Raw genomic sequence first — 22,043 nt, 5'->3', positions numbered from 1 at the left:
CCTCGCTTCCCCTCTCGTGCATGCATATGCTACAGTAGCACGTACATACAGGTCTACTGCAATGCCTGTAAATACGCATCCACAGCTATGTATCCAGTCCAACAGTCCCTGCATGCCCTGCAGCGTGCAGCAAAAAGCCGTCACTTGACATCACCAAAACACTCCAGCTACCACCAACCTCCTCCTCCTCCACCAAACGAAAACCCCCCTGGCCCTCCGCTCTCCGCACGTATCCCAGACTTCCTTTCGTCCCATCTTCTCCTCAACGCACGCACGGCATATCCACGTCCTAAAACGCTCGGCACCTGCCAGTGCAACACGCCTTGCATACGGCAGACTTCGCCGTAGTAACATCGTCACTCCTCGCCTTTGTTCCCCGTCTCGCCTCATCATCATCATCCTCCTCATACAAGTACACGTTTGTGATAATGCATGCCAAAGAAACTCCATGCCCATCGAGTGTGATTTCTCGGACATGATCCGGTCCAATCACGTTGACCGCACCAAGTTTCCGAGATGCCGTGAGACATGCGTCCGTCCGCCTTGGAGCACTAAAACCATCCACCCAACCCCCGTAGCCAAATATAGTTCCATGTCTTAGATAAAACACCAGATACAGATTATACGACAAGCGAGAAAAAATCGGTGCAGTGACATGACAGGCAGGGTGGGCAGCGAATGGCGTCAGTGGTCCCCCTACAGCTGTCAAAACACTAAAAACTCCCAACTTGAGGCCATCACGATCACGCACAAACCAGGTCACATACATTTTGCATGCCCGCTAATGCCGTTGCGGCCGAATCCCACGCCTTCGTCGGCCGACACGATGATCCCAGGATTTACCACCGCCAGACATTAGTCATGCAGCAGATCCATCACTGCCCGAACGGGTTACAATGTTTCGATTTGATAGAAATGCAGTAGTCAATCCTCGGCTCTTCAAACCGCCGCTATCTACCTAAATCGTAGCTGTACTCGTACACATTATCTGTCTAATGCACTAAAATACAAATCCAATGCTTTTATTCTGTTGCGGCATCCGCCATCATCCGCCCGCTAGCTGTTTCGTTTCCCATGCCCAGGCCTCGTCTGTTTCAGGGCCTTGGACTTGTGTGTACAAGTGCCTGTCTTTCGAGAAACAATCTATCCCTGCTAGGGTGCCTCGAAAATCCAATAAGCAAAATTGGCCATCCATTTTCCTGACTCAAAAGACACAAAGAAAAATATTACAAGGAAAAATATAGAAAAGAAAGAATAGAAATAAAAGAGAGTTGAAAGAAATGTAAAAATAAAAGAACAGAAGAGAGACAAGAATGAAGGAATATATCAAAACAGAGCAGTTTGGCATCTCAACAATGTGACGGGTCAATTTCCGGGAGAGCACTTTCGCTTCCCCCAGCAGTGTCTAGCGATTGATTGATGTATGTACTGTACTCCATATCGTGTAAGAAAACGCTTTAGCGCACGCCCAAGTTGGCCAGCCGCTGTCGCATCACGATGTTCCAATCGTGTAAGAAATAAACATTAAACTAAAAATATCCATGCAGTGCTAGGCATGACACGTAGTAAACGAGTGGCTGATGCAAGAACAAAAATAGCAGGTTCATGACCGGGTATCAATGGCCCTAGGCACAGGGCCAGGATGCGTCTATGCAAAGGAGTGACGAGAAGAAGACCGAATCAACGCCGTAAAAGGCATAAATGAGTGAAAGAATAGAAAGAATAGAAAGAAGATTTGGTGAGAGTGAGAAGAAGCTCATTTCGGCTTAAAGACTGCACTGGTGAGGAATATTTCAGGTTCCTTTGGTATGTCCTTGAGAGGAGGAACCGGTGCAGGCGGGGATGGCGGTACGGGAGAGTGGATAGCCTTGGTAGCAGTGGGCGGCTTGAAGAAGAAACTCTTGGGCAGCATCGGCGAGGGGGCGAGAGTAGGAGAGTCAGGCTGGGCACTAAGCCTAAAGTTGCTGCTTCTCGGCACTTCATGTCCTATTTGCAGAAACTCGGACTTTGCTTCAGGCTCGGGTACGGGTGCGGGTGTGGGATTTGGTTCGGGTGTGGCAGACTCTGGGATGGGGCTAGGCTCGGGGATAGCATTGTTCATCCTGATGATCTCGTCCTCGACGTCGGTCAGGAGAGCAAAGAGCTCATCACCAGCGTAGATGCGGATGCTCTCTCCGTCCGAGCTCTTCATGGTAGACTTTCGGGATAGGTCGACCTTATTTTCAGGTACAACCTCCTCGGCGGGCAGCTCAAGAATCATGCTGGGCACTTGAGCCACCACGCGCAGAGGCGGGGGTGAGGCACTCTCAGGGCGATTGTTGAAAGTCGTCTGGGTAGGGCTTCGTGGCGGCGTGGCAATATCCTGGACCACCCGTATTTGTACAGGCGAGGGTTGCTGTACAGGTGAAGATGGCCGCCGCTGCTGTGGCGGAGGGCTCTCCTTGCGGACAGACAGGATGGCTGCCGCAGCAATATGTTCAAGCAGCTTCTGCCGAACGCGTGTGCGCCTGTTCTCTGTCCGCTCAAGCTTAATCACCCAGCCGTCGATGGAGGCATCCAGCTCGGCCAGCGCCTCCTCCTGTCTGAGCATGGACTCGGCAGTCAATCTGGATCCTCGCATTGGCGACCGAAGATATTGGCAGATGCGAGAGTGAAAGTTGCGGCGACCGTTCCTCAAAGAGTTGTAGGTGCGGCGAAGGTACTCTGCTCGTTCGTCGAGCCGTCGAAGTTCTTTGGATAAGCTTTCGACATCTTCAACCCGTAGCACCTCGAATCTCTCAGCCTGGCCGAGAGCCTGCTGGCGAAGGATACCCAGATCGTTGGCGCTCATTTGGCTGACAGCCTTCTCTGGCTTGTAGCCTGAAGGAAGCTCCTCAAAAGCACGCTGCTCGGCGCTCTTGGATCGCTTCTTTTCGCCGTTGCCTGGGTGGGAGTTGCTCTTCTTGTGTTGGTCTTTTCGCTTCCTTGGTCTACCTCTGTCTCCCTGAGATTCAGATGCAAACCGCCTATGGCTATATGAGCTGTCTTCAGCTCGGTTGGCACTCAATGGCATACGAGGCTCCCATTGCTTAACGGCAGAACTCTTCTCCATAATCGATGCTGAGACGGGAGTCGGCAGTGTGTGAGCCGAGGTAGCCTCTGTGCTAGACGAGCTGAGAGGGCCGCTGGAATCCGAGGTAGAGCTGCTAATAGGAGTCAAGTACTGGTTGATACCAGTACTCAAAAGTGGTGTATCAGTCTCGAGATGTGTCGGGGGGGAAGGCTTTTGTGTGTATTGCATAAACAGTTGCTCAGGTTCGGGAATGACCAAGGGTGCCAGTCGCTTTGGTGAAGGCAAGCGAGGAGGCTGAGCGTCTATGACTCGTCTCTTGATCTCGATCTGCTTGGGAGGTGCGTATATGGCTCTACCAAGGATCAATGGTGGGACTGTATCCTGTGCTGCTCCGTCTTGCGGAGCACTGCTAGAACGTTCTCGCAGCGGTGGTCGGCCCGGGATCGTTGCTATAGATGCTAGTTAGAGCTGGAGTGTTGGATGTTGGAGAGGGGACGGGATCTTACGAGAATCCATGGTAATCTCCTGGACCGTTGTCATCGGTCCCAGTTCCGGGATGGTGACCTTTCGACGCCGGCCAATCGTCTGTTGGTTCACCTTGATTTTCAGCGCTTGAGTAGCACCTGGCTTCTCGCTCCATTCGCTGTTCTTGTTCATGGCCATTGCAAAAGCGGTCTCGGGGTCCACCGAAGAACTGCTGTTAAAGCTAGGCGACTGCCTCCCCTTGGGGAAGAGCTGATACTTGCCCTGTCCCTCTTGCTGCATCTTTCTAGAATTTGGCTTTTCGCTGTCTGATAGAGCCGCCAGCGGCGTTGACTGAGATGGTGGGTGTAAGTCAGTTGTATATGAGAAAGAGGAGAGTGTGCTTACGGAAAGCATTTGAAGAGCAGGTGAAAACGGCCTCGACATTGTACTGTGTCCAGCCCCGTTCATGCAGCCAACAATATGATCCATTACTCCTATGAATCAAGGCAGTAGTCACCGTGTATGGAGAGAAGACACAGTCATCCAGCTCCCAGGTGAGATGAGAAATAGCAATTCGCCTCAGACGACAGAGCTACACATTCAACATCATCAACGATTCTCCCATCCGGCAAGAAGGAGAGCAAGGCATTGGGAACAAGGCGAAAGAGGGTATATATCTACGCTACTACCGGGACGACGGAGCCTGGAAGAAGGACGCATTGCACTCAAAACGAGGGCCTGCTAGGCTAGCGTGGAGAACATGGATGGCCTCCCTGTTCGTCTTCGCTTGCACCCGACTGTGAAGGGGGAACCCACAGGCACCACCACAACCGAAGGGCCAGGAGAAGGCAGCGGGCCCCAAAGAGCTGTAGCTCGAGTGTCAAGGATATGATCAAAGTGTCAAGGATATGAAAGGTGCTGGCTGTGACACGGGTGCATTGGGTGGCTGTACAAGTACCATGCCAGGCCAGGCGGAGAGCCACCAGGGTCAAGCTTGCTAGGCCCGTGTTAGAGTAGAGTAGAGTAGGCTGCGGCGGAAGCTTCAAAAGAGGCATAGACAGGCCGGACCCCTGGCTCGAGGAGCTCCAAGTACGAGTGCCTGCACAGCTGCACTGCATGGCATGGCGGCCAGGAGTCAAACCGCTAGGCCCCTGGAAAAGACGACCCGTTCTTCAGGTTGGGGCGTCTTCCCCACCGCGCTGGGATATCCTTGCCTGCCATGATGTTCGCCCGCACCAATCCGATCTGTCGGGCGATTGCGTTTTAGCACCGGTATTCGGGGTGTGCTAACGCGAGGGAAGAAGCACGACGAAGGCCAGGCGAAGATGGGAAGAAAAAAGATAAGGCCCTGTTGATGGGTCTAGCGCCAGTGGGGGTTCGGTTTCAGGCGTCAGTGCTTTGCCTCTGCCTTGCTTAATGTTGTTTGCTGCATGCCTTTTTGCTCTCTGCTCTGCCGTCATGTCTTTTGTCGGAGGATTCTGGAGGTGGGCAATTAGCGACACGAGAATAACTGTACATGAGACGACGAAGCAGCTCCTTGAGAGCCTGATGGGAGCGCAATCCAGGGACTCTGCATGTGTATGTGACGAGATTAGATGGCGACATCGGCAAAAAGAATTGGCAGCCTTGTACTGTAAACGAGAAAAAAAATAAGCCTGAAAGCCAAGGCGTCAAATTTGAGACATTGGACGACAAGGCTCCGGGGTTGCACGTGTTGTGCGAACCGGCCCCTGGCGAACCAAACGGTGACTCTGCCCTGACCTTCCCACTCTGTATAAGGTACAGGTCCAAAGCCGGTGCGAAATCACATTGAGAGCCAACCTAGAAGCTTCAATATTGGAGTGGCCAACTAGGCAATATCCAGTAGCACCTAGCAGGGCCTCAACTCTCTCCAATCTCCACTCCGACCTTGGCCAGTCACCGTTAGCGCGTCACAGACTCAGCCTTCTCTCGTATGGATGTATGCGATGGCAACTTTCCGGGGTGAGGGGGGCGGAAGTTGCTGTGCGTTTGCTCGGGCTGCTTTGCGGCGAGTTCCCTCTCTCTCTCTCTTTTGTTTCGTAAGCGAGCCATCACAGTAGTTGTGGAATAGCGTAATTGAGTGCACGTTGGGTCGTGCTCCTTCATCTTCGTCTCTCCTCTGCCTCGCCACTGGGGGCTGCTGAAGGAGGCTGCAAGTCGATCATCTGCCTCTTCTTGGCCCCAAGGTGGCATGCAATCAATGGGATGAGGCTGCAGCCTGTCTCAGATTAGACTCAATTGTCCAGTCGTTTTTGAATCTCCGATGTAACAGTTTCAAGATTGCCCTATGATGTTTGTGTCTCTCTTTTCTCGTGATGCAAATCTGCCCTCCCAGTCTCATCGCCCCCATGAAACACAAACCTCTCAAGACGGTCATCTCCAATGATAACCTATAAGTGTGTATGTTGTTAACAAGGCTATACTTAGTTATTCTTTTTAGGTGTACTAGGCATTTTGACAGATTTCAAAAATGAGGCTCTTCTGCTGTACATAGATCCGCTCACCAACGATCCCGCCCTTATGGCGTAGACGTTTACTTGCTTTGCCCACTACCGTACATATCGTTTCAATCATCAACTCATTGTTCAATGTTGTTCTTGAGACACGGCATTCCCGATGGGCTCAATACTGTGCTCGTGTAGTTTTATCCAAGATACAGTCACGTAACAGCTGAGTAGTTGTGGAGGAAATCTTGGCGATTACTTGGCGATTTCGCCCTACCAGGTCGAGTCCTTGGTCTGCAGTACATCATTGTACATCTATGCAAGCCTATGCACAGACTCTACGGAGTAGATCTTGCAGCTGGAAATGAAGATCCAATCCGAATAGGTCACAACAGTCGTTATACCTGACAATTTTCAAACCGCACCTACACATGCCGAAAGTGTATTCCAGAACCCGTCTCATCTACGTCACATCGTAGATGAAAAGATACAAATCTTGTGATCACCGTTTGGTGATGCACACCCTCTCGCACCGCATTCTGATGCAAGGCACCGTTTCTCGGTGCTCAACCTAGTATAGTCGTGTGCAGCCACGCTGCGTCGGTCCTAAACCTGATACCACGTCTTGTCATGCACGCACGTCACTGCATAGGCACATGTTGCAAATCTCAGCTCCGTAGTTTGTGAATTGCGACACCGCATTTTGTTTTCCAGGCACAAATTCTCCGCCTGCACAGACTCTTGTTTCTAGAGGTAGGCATGCGTCAAGCCTTGGCGTATTCTCCGCTGCGTCTTTGTCAGTGCGCGGAATCGAAAGTTGCAGGGGTCAAGGATTCTAGCCCACTTCCAGAGAATGCGCACATCGGCCCCGTAACCGTCTTCCTTTCAACGTTTACAGGCGTCTGCTCTACGTAATTGCCACCGGATAGCTCTTTTTCCGAGCGGAATTCTATTTCGGATATCTCCGATAGCTAATTACTATGCTTATGCGTTGCCAATATTGGGTGCAAATCTCCTTTCACGATGCTTTTCGGAGATTGAGCCAAGACCCGGGCATTTTCCCATCTTACAATGATTTTTTTTTTCCAATCAAAGAGAATATTGGAAGCAAATTTCATCTTTATCTACTGAGAGCCTCTTGAAGCCAAATCCTGCTCCTGCTTGTGCTCCGGTTTGGAGTATATTGATAGAGAGTTCCAGTTTCAATGCTGTTTCAACCCCTGAACCAACTCCTGCTTACAAGTATGCTCTGCGGGGAAACAAGCCCACATTTAGGACTAATTGGGCCTTTGTTTCTCTCTTTGCCTTGATCTTGTTTGATCGAGCGGGGGAGAAACAGGAAGATTGTGTGTTCTCAGAGGGTTGGGATATTGTACAGTAGAACTTGGTGGCCGTTATTCAGAGGTCCACCGTGAGTCCGATGCCCGGCCCCACTCGCCGCCGATGTTGGTGGAGGCTCTTTATTCCAGCCGCAAAACTCAACTTCCCTAGAGTCACAATGATAAAATATTTAGGTTTTGTCTATAAAAAATCTCTATTCATAATAATAAAGATCTATTACCGGTGGATTTACAGCATTGGGGAGATATGTGATATTGATGAGATCTCCAATAGCTTCAAGACAGATCCGAACCGGCGCCGGCCGGTTTGAACTCACTCCGTGCTCAGCACTAAACCCAATGGCGTTTCTACCATCAATGGACGAAGTTTTACAAACAACAGTGCGGCTCTGGCTTGGCCCGGCTAATGCCATGTTTCAGATCTTGGGTCAAACGCAGTGCGTTCGTTGCGTCCACCCACACCGAATCGACTCCACAACGCCTTGACCTTCAGAACAGCAGAGGATTCTGCAACGCATCTATAAAACAAGTAGGGTTGTATAAGGCTGCTGGTGGATGTGAGATGGGATTATCTAGAAAAGTGACTTGTCAAAAATCCATTTTCAGCTTTGTAACATGATTCCGTGATGCAAGGCACATTGCCGGTACTTCTAGGTATAGTACAATCGTGCAAAGACGTCTTATGTGGAATAGGGCTTCGTTAATATCCGAGAAGGAGGATGACAAGAGATTGAGAAACATCACTGAATATGGCAATGGTGATACCTAACGCCCCATTGTCACAAGCACCAATAACATCCGACCATCTTGTATCTCGATTACCCTATATCCCCCCTGCCTGCTCATGTGGGTTTGATGGTTAGCTTCTCTTCAAACTAGTTGTAAATCGTGGTTACCTTTTTAACATGTTCATGGTTTTGTTGGACACTGGGTTTCATGGAGCGATCACAACCTCGTCGGCATAACTTTGCGTATGTTTGTCTTTTATCCCCTTACCATAGTAAAACGTGATAAAGGCGTTATGTGGATCCTGTTTTTCACATTGAAGAGCATATGTTCCATACTCTCGATCTTCATCTGGGCATCTTCAACCCTGCTGTTTTAACTTAATACGCTCTGACATTCGTGCAGTAGAGATATCATGTCCGACAGGCTCATTATCCTGTCTGTAGGACGTGGCGAATCGTTTCTTGACTGACGGATGGTTACCAATTCTGAGGCAATGGGGATCGAAAATTCTTTAGTGCTATATGAAGCAGAGCGTATGTCTCAATAGAGTAGTTGACATAACAGATGAGAGAATCTGAGTCCATAACTTCTCTTTAAAGAGGAGTAAGGATAAATACTCAGCTCATATTAAAGCTCGACAACATATTTAACCTGACAGGATGACTAGATAACAAATTGAGCTTGATCTACTCGGATATACGCAACTCAATCTACCAACACGTTCTTCTCTTCAATTAAAGGCGTAGCTTTTGGCGCCTCATGGTACCGACTAAGTACCCTAGACTCATAGCTTCCTGTCGTATCTGAGGTAAATCTTGAGAAGCAGCACTCATGCTGCATAGAGGCAAAATAGCAGAAGTTTGCTGTCACCCAAATTAAGGCTGCTTGCTAAGTCTGTCAAGAGGATAGGCACCTTCACAAAGTCTTAGGTGAGTGGTCCAGGCTCATAGCGCAAGCAGCCATCCCATTCAGCAACTTTGAAGGGTTCGGGCACCACGAAGTGCTCTTCATTTTAAGATAACATGAGTCGACGTGCACTTGAGTAGTCGAATACTGGAACTACTTAAAGTGTATACCTTAGCAAAACTCTTTTTTCTAGTTGGTGGTCAAGCAACTTGAGTGAGGCCATGGGCCAGGCGCAAGCCGGTCTACATCCCATCTGACTCGCTCCATGTTGGCTTTCGGAGCCCCATCGTTTCACGGAAGTCTTTGGACGAAGCTGAGTGGGAATCTATGGATGGAATTTTATGTTTCCATACTTCTAGTGCTAGTAGCATCTCGACTAGACGTTAGAAGAAATTTCTTCTCTTCTTCCCACTCAGAAACTACATCTACATCTACACCCCCTCTAGTACTCCTTTATCCGTTGATGCACTTATGACTTGCAGCAGGAACATCGTTTCTTGCGTTTAGTATACTTGCGACACAGCCCAACACAGCGTTTGGAGGGAGAGTAATGTACAAGCCGAATCATTGTTCACTTCTTCACTGACAATGCACTCTTAACATGGACACGATACGCGAACTGTCCGATCTGACACTTGCCAAAATGTTTCCAACAAGGCGTCTGCGGCTCCGCATCACTTCCTTCCGGTCTCCATTCTCGTCAATTTTTCATCGCGTCTAGATTGAAACGATGGGCTATGTTAGGGTACTTGTCTGTGGATTTGGCACCTCGAGTGCTCAGTTCAGCCGCATGAAACAAGAAGCCACCCCCGGAATGGGATCCTTTGTTTCCTTCACAGACGCTTAGCGGTCGTTTCAGGTGCCCAGTTGGCGGGGAGCGGCTGAGAAGCCGATTGTTTCACAGCTGGTCTAGTGAGTTGACTCGACTAAGACCGATCTGATAGCATTGTGCAAAAAGATTGAAAGAATAGAACATCAAAAATGTGAAGAGTCGTGATGAGCTCAAACAGCGGCTACGCATCACATCACATCACATCACATAATGCACACAAATTGTAGTGTATGGATGAATTGAATTTCGCTGAGCCGAAAGAGCCCACAGTGGAAACTCAAAAATGTTCCGCAAAGTGGTGCGGCACGTGATGCTCCTCGAATAGGAACTGCACACCGGAGGACCTTTTGCAAGCTTGCTCGACGTTGTCAATGAGCTCGAATTCGAACTCGGCTTGAGTCGGTCCTTTTGCCCGCTCCATCTTGCTGTCGAAAAAAACCCTCGACTTTGTGCTGAGTTTGTGCTTGTGCTACATGTCGTGGTTCTCCCTCCGAGCTGGTCTTTTTCGCAGCACGAATCGCACCATCACAAGCTACTACCAGTACTATTCAAGGCGGGGCTTTGCAACAATCAACAACACCATGGCTGGCACTCGCGATCCCACCACCTTGTCCAACTACGGCGCTTGGCGCACTAGACACACCACTGCCAACTTCAACATTGACTTTGAGAACAAGCGCCTCAAGGGATCCGTTGTGCTGCAGCTGGAGAGCCAGACCGACAAGGAGAGCAAGGAGATTATCCTCGACTCGCGCTTCGTCAACGTCTCGTCCGTCAACGTCAACGATGCTGCGTCCAAGTGGGAGCTGAAGCCGCACTCGGATCCCTTTGGAGCGCCGCTGCATGTGCAGGTTCCCGAGGGCGCGGCCAAGGGCGACATCATCAACCTGGCCATTGAGCTGGAGACGACCAGCAAGTGCACTGCCCTTCAGTGGCTGACGCCCGCTCAGACGTCCAACAAGAAGCACCCGTACATGTTCTCTCAGTGCCAGGCCATCAACGCTCGCTCCATCTTCCCCTGCCAGGACACTCCTGATGTCAAGTCCACCGTCAGCTTCAAGTTCACGTCCACTCTTCCTGTTGTTGCCAGCGGTGTTCCTGTTGGTGACCACACTGCCACTCCTGGCGTGGAGAAGGTCTATGAGTTTGAGCAAAAGGTTCCAATTCCTTCGTACCTGTTTGCCGTTGCCTCTGGTGATATCGTTGCTGCTCCCATTGGATCCCGCAGCAAGGTTGTTACTGGTCCCAATGAGCTCAAGGGCTGCCAGTGGGAGCTCGAGCGAGACATGGAGAAGTTCCTGGAAATCGCCGAGAGCATCGTCTTCCCTTACAAGTGGGGAGAGTACAATGTGCTTGTTCTGCCCCCCAGCTTCCCCTATGGAGGTAAGAATCACCTATACATCGATCAAGCTTCAGTGGCTGTTCTAATTCTCATCCTAGGCATGGAGAACCCCATCTACACTTTTGCTACCCCCACCATTATCAGCGGTGACAGGCAGAACGTCGACGTCATTGCTCACGAGCTTGCCCACAGCTGGAGCGGTAACCTGGTGTCCAACGCCAGCTGGGAGCACTTGTAAGTATCATGAGCTGCTCATTTAAGATTTATGAGATTGATCTGACAAATACGGCAGCTGGCTGAATGAAGGCTGGACCGTGTACCTGGAGCGACGAATTGAGGCTGCCGTCCACGGCGAGCCCCAGTTTGACTTTTCATCCATCATTGGATGGAAGGCTCTCGGTGAGTGTAGACGATGTAACTGACGTAGACGAATACTAACATGAAGTTTAGAGGACGCTGTTGCACACTTTGGCAAGGACCACGAGTACACCAAGCTCATTATTAGCCACGACAACGTGGACCCTGAGGATGTCTACAGCACTGTTGCTTATGAGAAGGGCTTCCACTTCCTTTACTACTTGGATCGCCTTGTTGGCCGAGACAACTTCAACAAGTTTATCCCCCACTACTTCACAAAGTGGGCTGGCAAGTCTCTGGACTCGTTTGAGTTCCGGGATACCTTTGTAGACTTCTTCAACAACCTGGGTGATGAAGAGGTCAAGCAGAAGGTGGCCACCATTGACTGGGAGAGCAAATTCTATACCCCTGGCTTACCTCCTAAGCCCGAGTTTGACACCACCCTTGCTAACCAATGTTATGAGTTGGCTGAGAAGTGGAAGGATGCTGTGAGTCTTCTCTTCACTCTCCTCATTCTTTTCCCCTTCACCTTCTTGAGCCGTCTCATGCTAACGTTGCGAAATGAATAGTCTTATGAGCCCAGTGCCAAGGATGTTGAATCCTTCTCCTCCAACCAAAAGATTGTTTTCCTCGAGAAGCTGCAGCAGTTCGAGCCTCTGAGCACCGAACGTGCTCAGCTCCTCGGCAGCGCTTACGATCTCCTAAACACCCAGAACGTTGAGCTCAAGTTTGCCTACCTCCAAATTGCCCTCAAGGCCAACGACAGCACCAGCTACCAAAAGACCGCCGATTTGCTCGGAAAGGTCGGCCGGATGAAGTTTGTTCGACCCTTGTTCCGCTCCCTGAACAAGGTTGATCGCAGCCTTGCCCTGGAGACCTTTGCCAAGAACAAGGAATTCTACCACCCCATCTGCAGGGGTATGGTGGAAAAGGATCTGGGTGTCTAATTGCCCTCCTATTTATAGCAAAGAAGTAAAAAAAAGAAGAGAAAAGAAGGACATGGAACTTTTTTCACTCATACGCGTAGTATACCTTGTCGTGATGCCATGTCTACTTTGTATATGTGACGATATGTAATTACTCTAACCAAGATGAAGCCTTCATGCCTTCCGACCACTTTTGCCCCTCTTTTCTCTCAAATTTCTCCAAGCTTTGGATATCCGCTGCGCCAAAGTTGCCGTACAAATGCGGGAACCCGTCTTCCCATTTCAGCGGGTCCGCCAGCTTTGCCAGCTCAAGCTTGATGAGCCACAGCTCTGTCGCCTCAGTAAAGAACAAGTCGGCCGTGTTTGGAACCTAAATTCCCACAAAGATCAGATGATGAAAATCCTAACTACGTAATCAATTCGTAGTAGTGGGCTCCATTGTATTATTTACCTGCGTAGCCGTGCTTAGGTGAACGAAGCCGTCGTTTGCATCGAGCTGTGAGAAGGGAAATTGCTCAGGCAGCGGGTCTCGAGGGGCGGCGGGCAGGATTTTGTAGATGTACTTGGGGGGATTGGCGGCAGACATTTTGAAGCGAAGACTTGCTTTTTGCAGTTAATAACTGACAATGCGAGTGTGAGGTGAGTTGATATAGTGATTAATGTTTGAGTGGAAGAAAAGCGCCGATGTCAGCTTATCAGAGGATAGCTGTACGGAATGCGGGGCAGTGGGTATGCATTTACTGAATTGTAATACAGTCAAATTAAAGTTAAGAGGTTGGCCAAAAGCGATGAGAAACTGTCTGCCACCACAGCCAAGTTAATAACTGCTGTAATGAAAAGTCGCATAAACTTCTACCTAGTAAGAAGCTCTCCCAATTCCTGAGATTTTATTGCCTATTTCCAGACGTTTCATTCGTATCTCTCGGTTAACTTTTCTCCATATATCTCCAATACTTTTACTGCTAAACACCATCATCTTGTCGTCTGGTGGATCCATTGTAAGGAACTCCAGTTCGCCGTCACTAAGCTCCGGCCTATTTACAGGCACCTCAGCGTCTGCGGAGCACATTGTGCTTTCGCCCGGTTGCCAACCCGGGGTGAAAACCCGTCCAATGCAGCCACTGCAACAGAACTTCCAAAGAAAGAGGCGTCCATCATAGTGGCGTGTATTGAGAATGCAGTTCTGTTGAATATCCCACAAGTGTTCAAAGGTACGGTACTCTGGAGGCAGCCACAGAAGCTTTTCGCCTCTAAAGTTAATCCAAGAATTGGACTGGTCGATGGTGAGATCATTGTCATCTCTCAAATGAACAAGTTCTTTATTTAGTTGCTCTGCCGGCCCTGAGCTCTTCTTCGTTTCAAATATGACTCGGATATCGCCATGGTGATACATGTCAAGGATCAAATGACTTTCGTCCAGGAAAGATAGCCGCTTAAGCTCGACCGACTCTGTAGTAGACTGAGAAGAACTGACGGGCCTAGTAAGAGGAGAGGGGATCCCAGTAGAAGATTTCAAGTCATTGCCGCAGATGCTCTTGGAAAATACTCCTTTGCGAGAAGTAACGTCCCAAACTTCGACTCTTGTGACATCTCCTTCAGTAACATGCCATGAAAATGCCAGAAACTTGCCGCTTGGAGAAAATGCAAGAGAAGTTCCCCACAGCCTCTCATGTTGCCCCTTCAAACCTTCTAGGCAGATAAACCGCTGTGATGTATCAACGTTCCAAATCTCAATCTTCACCTTGACCCATTCTGAAGTCCCGAGACTGGTAGAGGCAACAGCTAAATATTTGCCATCTTTGGAGAAGAGTAGCGTATAGTCATCTCTTTCACGGTGATATTTGTGGTAGAGGAGAGTCTTCGTCTTCGATCCTGACGATACATCCCATACTCGAAGCTTGCTGTTTAGCAAGCAGGCTAGCTTTCTCGAGTCCGGGGAGAATGCGAGAGTGTAAGGGTTTCTCATGCCGGTTACTCGATGGATGCAAGTCCTCTTCTGAAGTAAGGTATCGCAGACAACTATCATTGGCACTGGCTCTATTGTGAATGTAGCCAGCTGTCTCCCGTCGGGTGAAAGAACGGCAGGGCCTTCAGCGCGAAGTTGCTCGATATGGCCACTACTTAGGTTCTTCCAAGATGGCTCTCGTAAACCGAGTTCCACAACATTAATGACGTTTTGACTGGCAATATATATATGATTTCTGTCTTGCTCATATGGAAATGCTAATTTTCCAAAGTAAACCTTTTGCGTCGATAGTATTTGTCCAGTAGCGGTATCCAGAATGTTAACCTCGCTGAAGTTGCATGATGCAAGTCGGCCATCTCTTGATAAAGCGAGATAGGAAGGGAGAAGGTTAATGAAGATTGGAGATCTCCATAGAGCCGCACCAGTTGCCACGTCAAACGTTGAAATACAGGTCGACTTCGACATTTTATGTACAACTATGAAATGGCCATTGTGCAAAAATCTAATTGCTTGGGTTTGTGGGCATGTGAGACATTGCAAATTTTGAAGTTCGTTGTTCGTGTTCAAACTGTATAAGTTGATTTCGGGGCCATATGTGTAATCGAGCTTATCCCATGTTGACGCTACTGCAAGAATTCTGCTGTCCTTAGTAGAAAACGCGAAAAGATAATCAGACTCTTGTTCCGTTAGAGGGAATTTGACCAGATTCATCATCTCCCCAGTCTTTGTATTATACAACGAGATGTCCCTTGATTTGCCATCCTCTGGGTATGAAACGCATCCTAGTACATTTTGTACCGAGGACAACAGCGAAATTATCTCAATCAATCTTGTTTCGGCAAGCTTGATTTGCTGTAACATCTTGCCTGTGACGATATCCCAGACGATAATCTCGTCCCCGTCGAGGCCGCCACATGCTATCTCGTTGCTACTCCATGGAGAAAAGCTTATGTCTGAATAAGAGTAAGTTTTAATGCTTCGTATCAATCTTCCGGTCTTAGTTTCCCAAATCTTTACTGTCTCATCTTTGGACGAAGATGCTAACCACGTTCCGCAACAAGAGACGTCGAGGTGTAGAATATGACCCATATGGCCTTCAAATCTTTGTATGTATTGATTCCAATTCATCTCGTCTTTGGGGAGATGTTGAACAAATTTTGGAGACTCTGTTGTGAATAGCCTCTGTGTGAGACTATGTGTTGGACTGAATAGTAAGCCGGACATGTAGAGCTGTAGAGGAAAATCCGCTATAAGATTTCCAAACCTCTGGATAAATCGATAATTATCCTGGATAAGGTCTTTGAGTCCTGGTACTCGTTCGTCAACCTAAACAGATAAATCAGTAAAGTTTACATATGTATGATCCTGTACCGATACGTACAATTAAGCTCTTGAGCCTTTGTAGACCTTCCATTCCAATAAACATGGACTTAAGAAGACTAAGAGCTTCTAGCCAGTATATATATTTTCCACTAAGGAAAGTGTACAACACTCGATGTCTTTCTGTGTCGTCGGAAGTGCTTAATGCAGGTCCAGCCACCGATTGCTCGAAGTGATGAATCCAATAGACACAGCAATACGCAACAGAGGTGAGCGTGTCAGATTGGCCTCGATTCATGGTAACCTGATTCATCGCACACCCAGGTTTCTCCAGGCCATACATATTCCTTCTCAAAGTCTTATGCATTGCAGATATACAGTGCATGAAGATGTTTGCATGAACAAGGCCTAGACCGTCAGGGAATAGTTGAGTTGATGCCTCTGTGATGAGAAAGTCTTTGGCTGATTGATGCACAAAGTAGACTGTATCATCCCTCAGAGTCAAGAACGAGCCACAGTAGCCCAAAATGTTTTCCCAGACCAATTCCAGAGACTGTCTATGATCCTCAGAAGTGTCAACAAGGGAATTGAATTCCTTAATAGTAAGAGGTCGGCGCGCGACGGTGGCAATGGTAAGAATTTTCCTTCCTTGGCCTAGTATTCTAGGGTCGCACACTTTAGTGATCATTCGCCCATATAAATTACTAAGTTCTGCAGGAAACTCTGATAACTTGGGTAGAGGATCATAACGAGAAGCTCCCTTAAGCTGTGCGCAAACCAAGGCAACCCAGAGAAATGTGCCATTTGCGTTCTCATGGAGATACTTTTTAACCTTAGCTTCCTGATCTTGCGTATATTCTTTCAGCGTAGAGAGCGCCTGCACCTCATGGTTGATGTAATCCTCGATTGCCTTGGATACCGAATCGGCGTTAAGTTCGAGGCTTATGGCACGTTTATTTTTAGCTGTTGCTAATGCGTCTATGATATTCTGTTCGTTGCGACTTGATAACAGCCATTTTATTTTTGAAGAGGACGAGGATACGTTTTTCGCTATTAAGTCAAGAAGCTGTGATAGATTTGTCTGGCATTCGTCAAGTGCATCGATAATGATGATTGGACTTTCTAGATGAGGGTCGTTGACAATGTTCAGAAATATTTGCGAAAGAGAGTACCAGGAGTTCATATCCTCGAATAGTTTTTTTCCCGCCTTTTCATATGCATCTCTCATGTGTGAGAAGAGCACGGGCTGTCGGCCGATGATTGTGTGTAATAAGCCACGCAGGATTGATGTCGCATTATCAAGACGAGAATCTGTTGCCTGGCACAAAAAGTGGCAGACATTTTTGGTCGGCCTGTCCTTCTTTAATTCATCAATGATGCCACACAACAGCATTGTCTTTCCCTTTCCAGGGTCGCCTCTAATCCACAGTAGACGGGATTCGGCATTATCACGCCACTGGAGGTAGCTCTCATTCGTGAGAATCCAATTGTACGCCTTCGCAAACAATCCACCCTTTGTGCTTTCAATACGTAACTTGTCAGCCTCGGGATCTGTCCTGAATAAATCTTTGAGGCAAGCATCGTATACTTGGCGATTCCGCATGATGTGTGTTTTGTCCGTGGAAGGATAACGCTCAATCAGTGCTCTCGTGGTTGATGCAGCCGTTGCAGCGGCAAAATTTTGCCAATTATTCCAACTATTGTTCTTATGACCGTCTCCGTAGCCACTTACGCCTTTGACAATAACACAGGGCAGCTCATCCCAAGCTCCGGCGCTTCCAGTCTCGAGAGCTATGACGTCTAACTCTCGAGCGATCTGGTCACGATATATTCCTGACATGGAAATTGTGTCTCCAGATCCGATTCTTCCGAAGAATACAAACCATCCCCGGTTGACTTGCGACCGTTTCGTATCTTCAAAGCGCTTCCGAAGTAGCTGGCAATTGTAATCGCAGCCAGTCTCTTCGCATGATAGCTCTTGAGATGGATCATCCGTGCATGCGCATTCCGTTGAATGATGGCACTCGTGATGGTATGTAGGTTCGAAAAGAACGTCGTTGGCTGAGCCAGGATACTCGTAAGTCACTCTATTGACAGCCTCCTTTTGAATCTGCGCTAGATGAGCCGCCGCTCTCTTCTCTAGAGCCTTGCGGTGTGGCCTAGTGCTCATGGCAGCGATGAAATTTCGAACATCTCTAGATGGCCTACCAAGGCTGTCTTCAACGCCAGTCTTGATGGCAAGTTTGTCGGAGTAGAGGCGGCCGAGGTCATATTGAACGATACTCTTGCTGATGACGACGTCTCCTAGAGCAAGCTCCCCGTCTTCTCCCTTTGTGCCTGGGACACCATCGCAGATTCCGGTTATAAAGATGAGCTTGAGGTCGTGATAACTTGAGCGAAGGCTGGTTGCTGCGGCTGCTGCCGAAGCCTTGCCCCTATCGCTTAGCATCAAGATAACAACATTGAAAGATCCAATGCGGCCTGTGACATAGAAGTTGAAGTCTCCCTCAACTCTACCAAATGTATTTCCTTCAGCGTCCCAGCAATCATCTAAAAGAAGGCATATAGCGGTGTAGTCGAGATCTGTTGAGCAAAGTATTCCGATCTCAAAGTCGCTGCGACTTATTGGAGCCTGGCTAAAGGCTGCCATCTTCCGTAGCAAAGTAAAGAAGAAGAAAATATTAACACAGTTGACTAAAATAGAGTAGCTGCGTGTGAAAGCTTTAGATTATAGCATCATTAAGCCTGCAAATATGAAGAAGAAACAGATCAAGTATACCATAAACTTCTCATTACATACATTTTACCTACATGCATTGATGCCCAATTAATGCCTTGCCGTCTGCCTACCACTATGCACGCGTGTGATTCGATAAAAATATGCACAGCCGTGAAACGTGAGGCTCTGTTGTTCTATAGACATAGTTATCTCCAGCGTCCCAACGCCTACGGTCACCTACAGCTACAACACCATGCAAAAATATTATAATAACTCTCTTCTCTCAATATATTATTTATGTTAAAAGAGAACATCTCCTCTACATCTCATAGCAGCGGGATTTATTAGGCAAAAGTGCAGAAACGAATCATCACCAGTTCATTGGCGGAAGTTAGTGGGTGCTTGCAAGGTACCCCTGGAACTACTGGCACGTTCCAAAAGGGAGCAGTTATTCAGCCTCCCAAATTTATTATCCAGCATCCCACGTCCTATATGGAAGCTATACGTACTAGATAATAATACCAGATGCTAAAAAAAAGATAGTAATAGTAGTAGATATTAGAAGAATATATGTATAATAGCAGATACTAGAGGAGAGTAGTGATAGTAGCAGAGGGTAGCGATAGTAGCAGAAAGTAGTGATACCTGTAGTAGAAAATACATATAGTGATAGTAGCAAACAGGTCCTTGAATTCCACGCAAACGCTGGGGTGTTGAATAACGAATTTGGGGTGCTGAATAACACTTCCCTTCCAAAATCTCAATACATACACATGTACATATATGTACCTGAACCCGGTACCGTTTCATCAGCTGGCACGGCTTCAAGAGCTGAAATGGTTTCATGTTTTGTCAATGTAGCTCTAGTATGATTCCAACAAGTTGTCAACTGGTTCCAAATTCTCCAAAATAATCCAAAAATAAAGTGCAGCAGCTTAAAAGCATCGTGTGGTATCATTCACACCATCCTATGTAGTATATGCACTGTTTTGTCATTTGGATGGTGTGGCTCACATCACTATTGTAAACTGATTGCTATGGAGGAACAGTCAACATTCTCTCAAGCTATTACTGAGAGGCTGGAGAACATGATCAGCGTTGTCTCAGTGAAACCGAAAATACATGCTGCTGAGCGATAAGAGACTTTTGATCATACGCATTCTCAACTTAACGCAGGAAGAACAGTATTTAGTCCTTTACCTCTTTCTCTGGCCTATCTGCTTGAAGACTACTTTCTGCCTTCTCTTGGTTTGACTCAGGATGCCTGGGCCGGTCTAAGGCCATGGGGTTGGCGTTGGACAAGTCCAGTATCTATGTAGAAAGTATCAACTTATAACCGGTAACTTTGCCTAGACCAAATCTCAAATCAGGTGCTGCTGATACTAACTTGGCTTTTTTAGCCTCCAGAATATTCAGCAATACAGCTAGATGTCTCATGTTAGACCTAAATGGATGGTTATACTGATTCTGATAATGGCTTACTTGAGAGGTGCCAACGCGGTTGCATCATATGTAAAATACCCGTGAGAGTTTCGATCTTATCTTTGGTGTCTACATCGGGATCCCCAAACCCAACCATTATGAACTGGGCCGTGGTTTGATATATCATTTGCCGAAATAATGTCGAGAGTTCGCCTGCGACCCTCGAAATAGGTGGATCTACACAGCTCACCTCTGGGTCTTTGGCCATGATACAGATGGCTTCCCAGGCGGATTTGGTCTCGTCAAAGATGGTGCTACGTATTTCTTGCGCAGTTGCGGCACCAGTCTGCTTCCAATGATGTTCTTGAAGCAAGAAGAGAGCACTGGCAAGATTAGCTTAAGCTTACATCGACAAGGTCTTTTCTCCCTCTCTGTTGCTTACATGTAGCAAATTGCAGATGCGGGACAGTACTGTAATCTCCGGACTGTGGTCCATTTTTCAACCATTTGTACATATGCGTGTAGCGTACGGCGCAGTTGTGCTGTATGTTCTTCGAAGCGGACGGCCTGACTCCCTCCATATGGCGAAGGAAATGACGAAATAGATTTGATTGTCTGACCAAGCAAATAGGTTGCTTGAGCAAGGCCACCAAAAAGGCTCGTCTTCTGATTGAACCCAGCAGATACTGTGATGGCATCTTCCGGCCGAAACATCTATGAAATGTCAGCCAATTAGACCATTAGCTGTCACAATCAAGGCAAACGACTTACACCATCGTTAAATTCTCTGTCATTCATGGGTAGAAAACTGTCAAATGTTGGATCCTCTGTTGCCAAAGGTCGGCCCGGGTCTCCTATATTCAAAAGTCTTTGAACGCTTTTAGTTGTATCGCCACCAAATATAGCATTACTTAACTCACCGATCTAGCATCAAGACAGCCCACCAAACACGTCTTTGCTCTTCGATCTCGACCCCTGAAAGCCTAGTTTTACCGTCCTCAACCCGACATGTCATCAATTTATTCAAGCCCAAGGCAGTCCCATACCTAGCGCAAGTACCCACACTCAGGTATGCAGAAGGATATATAGCCTGGTCGATCTCATAGATTGCAATGAATACCGCGGCCTGGAGGATGTGCACGGACATTGGAGCAGTGGCCTCTATGTCTGCGTAAAACGACTTCACCAACTGATAAAGTGTCCATCGTCCGTCATTACCATTCTCAGAGGCTGGTGCGCAGTAAAGCTTCATCGTCAGAGCCAAGAGGATGAGGCCTCGCCGGTAGGGAGAAATTGGGTTAGGTGCATCAGCATAGAACCGTTTCCTGCAAACAATGGGCATCCAGAGAGATGTCGCCTGGAAAAACTTTGCTCCTATTTCATATATCTGATCGGGTTGGCCGACATGGGCTGCGATACTGCTGGGAATGGAGACATCTTCAAAAGGCGGCCCGAGTGAAGCATCGTGATAGACACTGGGCTCAATGAAGCGGATAGCGGTAGTAACATGTGTTGTCCTATAGTGCCGAGCTATAGTCGCGTCACTAGGAGTTAGGGAAATTGTCTTTATCCCTTCTGCTTTCTGGGTATCTTGAGTCAAGGCAGGTATCTGACCACGGCGACGTGGGTAGGTACAAGGGGTGCTCCGGCGAATACATAACTTGCAAGCCGGTAGGGTCTTATCGCAGCGTCTTTTGTGCTGTCGGCAATATAAACACGCGTATTGCGCACAAATGGAATACGACTGGGGAGAGTCCATTGCGAAGGATCTCTGTAGATCGATAGACCAAATAGTGAGAAATCAGGCGCACAATAGCTTGGGGGAAGCGGGCGACCTACGCCGTACTTATGCGGCATTGCCGCATCGGAGTCCGACTCCCCCGCTAAGGTCGGCCGCAGCAGACGCTCGAGAGAATATTCAACGCCAACCTGAATTCATATTCTAGGTCAACGGAGCATGATCTGACAAGGACGTACTGTCTCCACAAGATGACCTACAATTGCTGATGGTGCTTATCTAGTTGTCTAGACTTGATCCTCCTGTAAGCACTGGCTCCAGACTATCTCCATCGTTCTCCAGCTCTTCAAGATGACTCAAAAGACGTTCTTGTACGTGACTTGCCATTAAGTTCTAAACGCCATCACCCGGGCTCATTTGAATTCCAATATACTGCCGACTCGTATCAGTTAAATTGCGACTGT

At 48.0% G+C, this 22,043-nt stretch overlaps 6 protein-coding genes across 6 annotated transcripts; 2 read left to right on the top strand and 4 right to left on the bottom strand.

The window, feature by feature from the left end:
• Nucleotides 1–224: 224 nt before the first annotated feature.
• Nucleotides 225–893, bottom strand: V8C40DRAFT_103614 (uncharacterized protein). Its single transcript, XM_083210690.1, has one exon. The coding sequence runs from the start codon at nt 767–769 to the stop codon at nt 290–292; it is 480 nt and encodes a 159-aa protein (XP_083078277.1). The 5' UTR covers nt 770–893; the 3' UTR covers nt 225–289.
• Nucleotides 894–1,756: 863 nt separating this feature from the next.
• Nucleotides 1,757–3,961, bottom strand: V8C40DRAFT_261910 (Up-regulated during septation-domain-containing protein; the record flags this gene model as incomplete). Its single annotated transcript, XM_083219313.1, has 3 exons — nt 1,757–3,501; nt 3,559–3,868; nt 3,923–3,961. The coding sequence occupies 3 exons, from the start codon at nt 3,959–3,961 to the stop codon at nt 1,757–1,759; spliced, it is 2,094 nt and encodes a 697-aa protein (XP_083078276.1).
• Nucleotides 3,962–4,857: 896 nt separating this feature from the next.
• V8C40DRAFT_234019 (uncharacterized protein) lies at nt 4,858–5,219 on the top strand. The gene has a single exon (XM_083213500.1). It carries the CDS (start codon nt 4,934–4,936, stop codon nt 5,168–5,170), a length of 237 nt encoding a protein of 78 aa, XP_083078275.1. The 5' UTR covers nt 4,858–4,933; the 3' UTR covers nt 5,171–5,219.
• Nucleotides 5,220–10,160: 4,941 nt separating this feature from the next.
• Nucleotides 10,161–12,522, top strand: V8C40DRAFT_234015 (bifunctional aminopeptidase/epoxide hydrolase). The gene is made up of 5 exons (XM_083213499.1): nt 10,161–11,172; nt 11,230–11,365; nt 11,424–11,530; nt 11,582–11,976; nt 12,058–12,522. Exons 1-5 carry the CDS (start codon nt 10,263–10,265, stop codon nt 12,433–12,435), a joined length of 1,926 nt encoding a protein of 641 aa, XP_083078274.1. The 5' UTR covers nt 10,161–10,262; the 3' UTR covers nt 12,436–12,522.
• Nucleotides 12,345–13,071, bottom strand: V8C40DRAFT_234012 (DUF952 domain-containing protein). The gene is made up of 2 exons (XM_083213498.1): nt 12,866–13,071; nt 12,345–12,784 (listed from the first exon to the last, which is right to left on the bottom strand). The coding sequence occupies exons 1-2, from the start codon at nt 12,998–13,000 to the stop codon at nt 12,566–12,568; spliced, it is 354 nt and encodes a 117-aa protein (XP_083078273.1). The 5' UTR covers nt 13,001–13,071; the 3' UTR covers nt 12,345–12,565.
• A 305-nt stretch (nt 13,072–13,376) lies between these two features.
• On the bottom strand, nt 13,377–21,966 carry V8C40DRAFT_272621 (uncharacterized protein; the record flags this gene model as incomplete). Its single annotated transcript, XM_083220378.1, has 11 exons — nt 13,377–13,398; nt 13,482–14,556; nt 14,950–15,482; nt 15,603–15,706; nt 15,762–18,283; nt 19,902–20,224; nt 20,284–20,555; nt 20,613–20,709; nt 20,762–20,824; nt 20,888–21,371; nt 21,873–21,966. The coding sequence occupies 11 exons, from the start codon at nt 21,964–21,966 to the stop codon at nt 13,377–13,379; spliced, it is 5,589 nt and encodes a 1,862-aa protein (XP_083078272.1).
• Nucleotides 21,967–22,043: the final 77 nt, after the last annotated feature.

The sequence above is a fragment of the Trichoderma camerunense genome, assembly GCF_050948025.1.
Source record: "Trichoderma camerunense strain CBS 138272 chromosome Unknown V8C40scaffold_2, whole genome shotgun sequence".
NCBI classification, from domain to species: Eukaryota; Fungi; Ascomycota; class Sordariomycetes; order Hypocreales; family Hypocreaceae; genus Trichoderma; species Trichoderma camerunense.
Note: the sequence above shows the minus strand (reverse complement) of the source record. Positions and strands in the feature narration are given on the sequence as shown.

Excerpts from the sequence above, each read along its gene's own strand:
- V8C40DRAFT_234019 (XM_083213500.1), top strand. The coding sequence starts at position 4,934 with ATGTTGTTTGCTGCATGCCTTTTTGCTCTCTGCTCTGCCGTCATGTCT.
- V8C40DRAFT_234015 (XM_083213499.1), top strand. The coding sequence starts at position 10,263 with ATGTCGTGGTTCTCCCTCCGAGCTGGTCTTTTTCGCAGCACGAATCGC. Across the intron at positions 11,366-11,423 it reads AACGCCAGCTGGGAGCACTT|CTGGCTGAATGAAGGCTGGA; the intron begins GTAAGTATCATG and ends CAAATACGGCAG. Across the intron at positions 11,531-11,581 it reads CATTGGATGGAAGGCTCTCG|AGGACGCTGTTGCACACTTT; the intron begins GTGAGTGTAGAC and ends CATGAAGTTTAG.
- V8C40DRAFT_103614 (XM_083210690.1), bottom strand. The coding sequence starts at position 769 with ATGTATGTGACCTGGTTTGTGCGTGATCGTGATGGCCTCAAGTTGGGA.
- V8C40DRAFT_234012 (XM_083213498.1), bottom strand. The coding sequence starts at position 13,000 with ATGTCTGCCGCCAATCCCCCCAAGTACATCTACAAAATCCTGCCCGCC. Across the intron at positions 12,785-12,865 it reads ACCTAAGCACGGCTACGCAG|GTTCCAAACACGGCCGACTT; the intron begins GTAAATAATACA and ends GTGGGAATTTAG.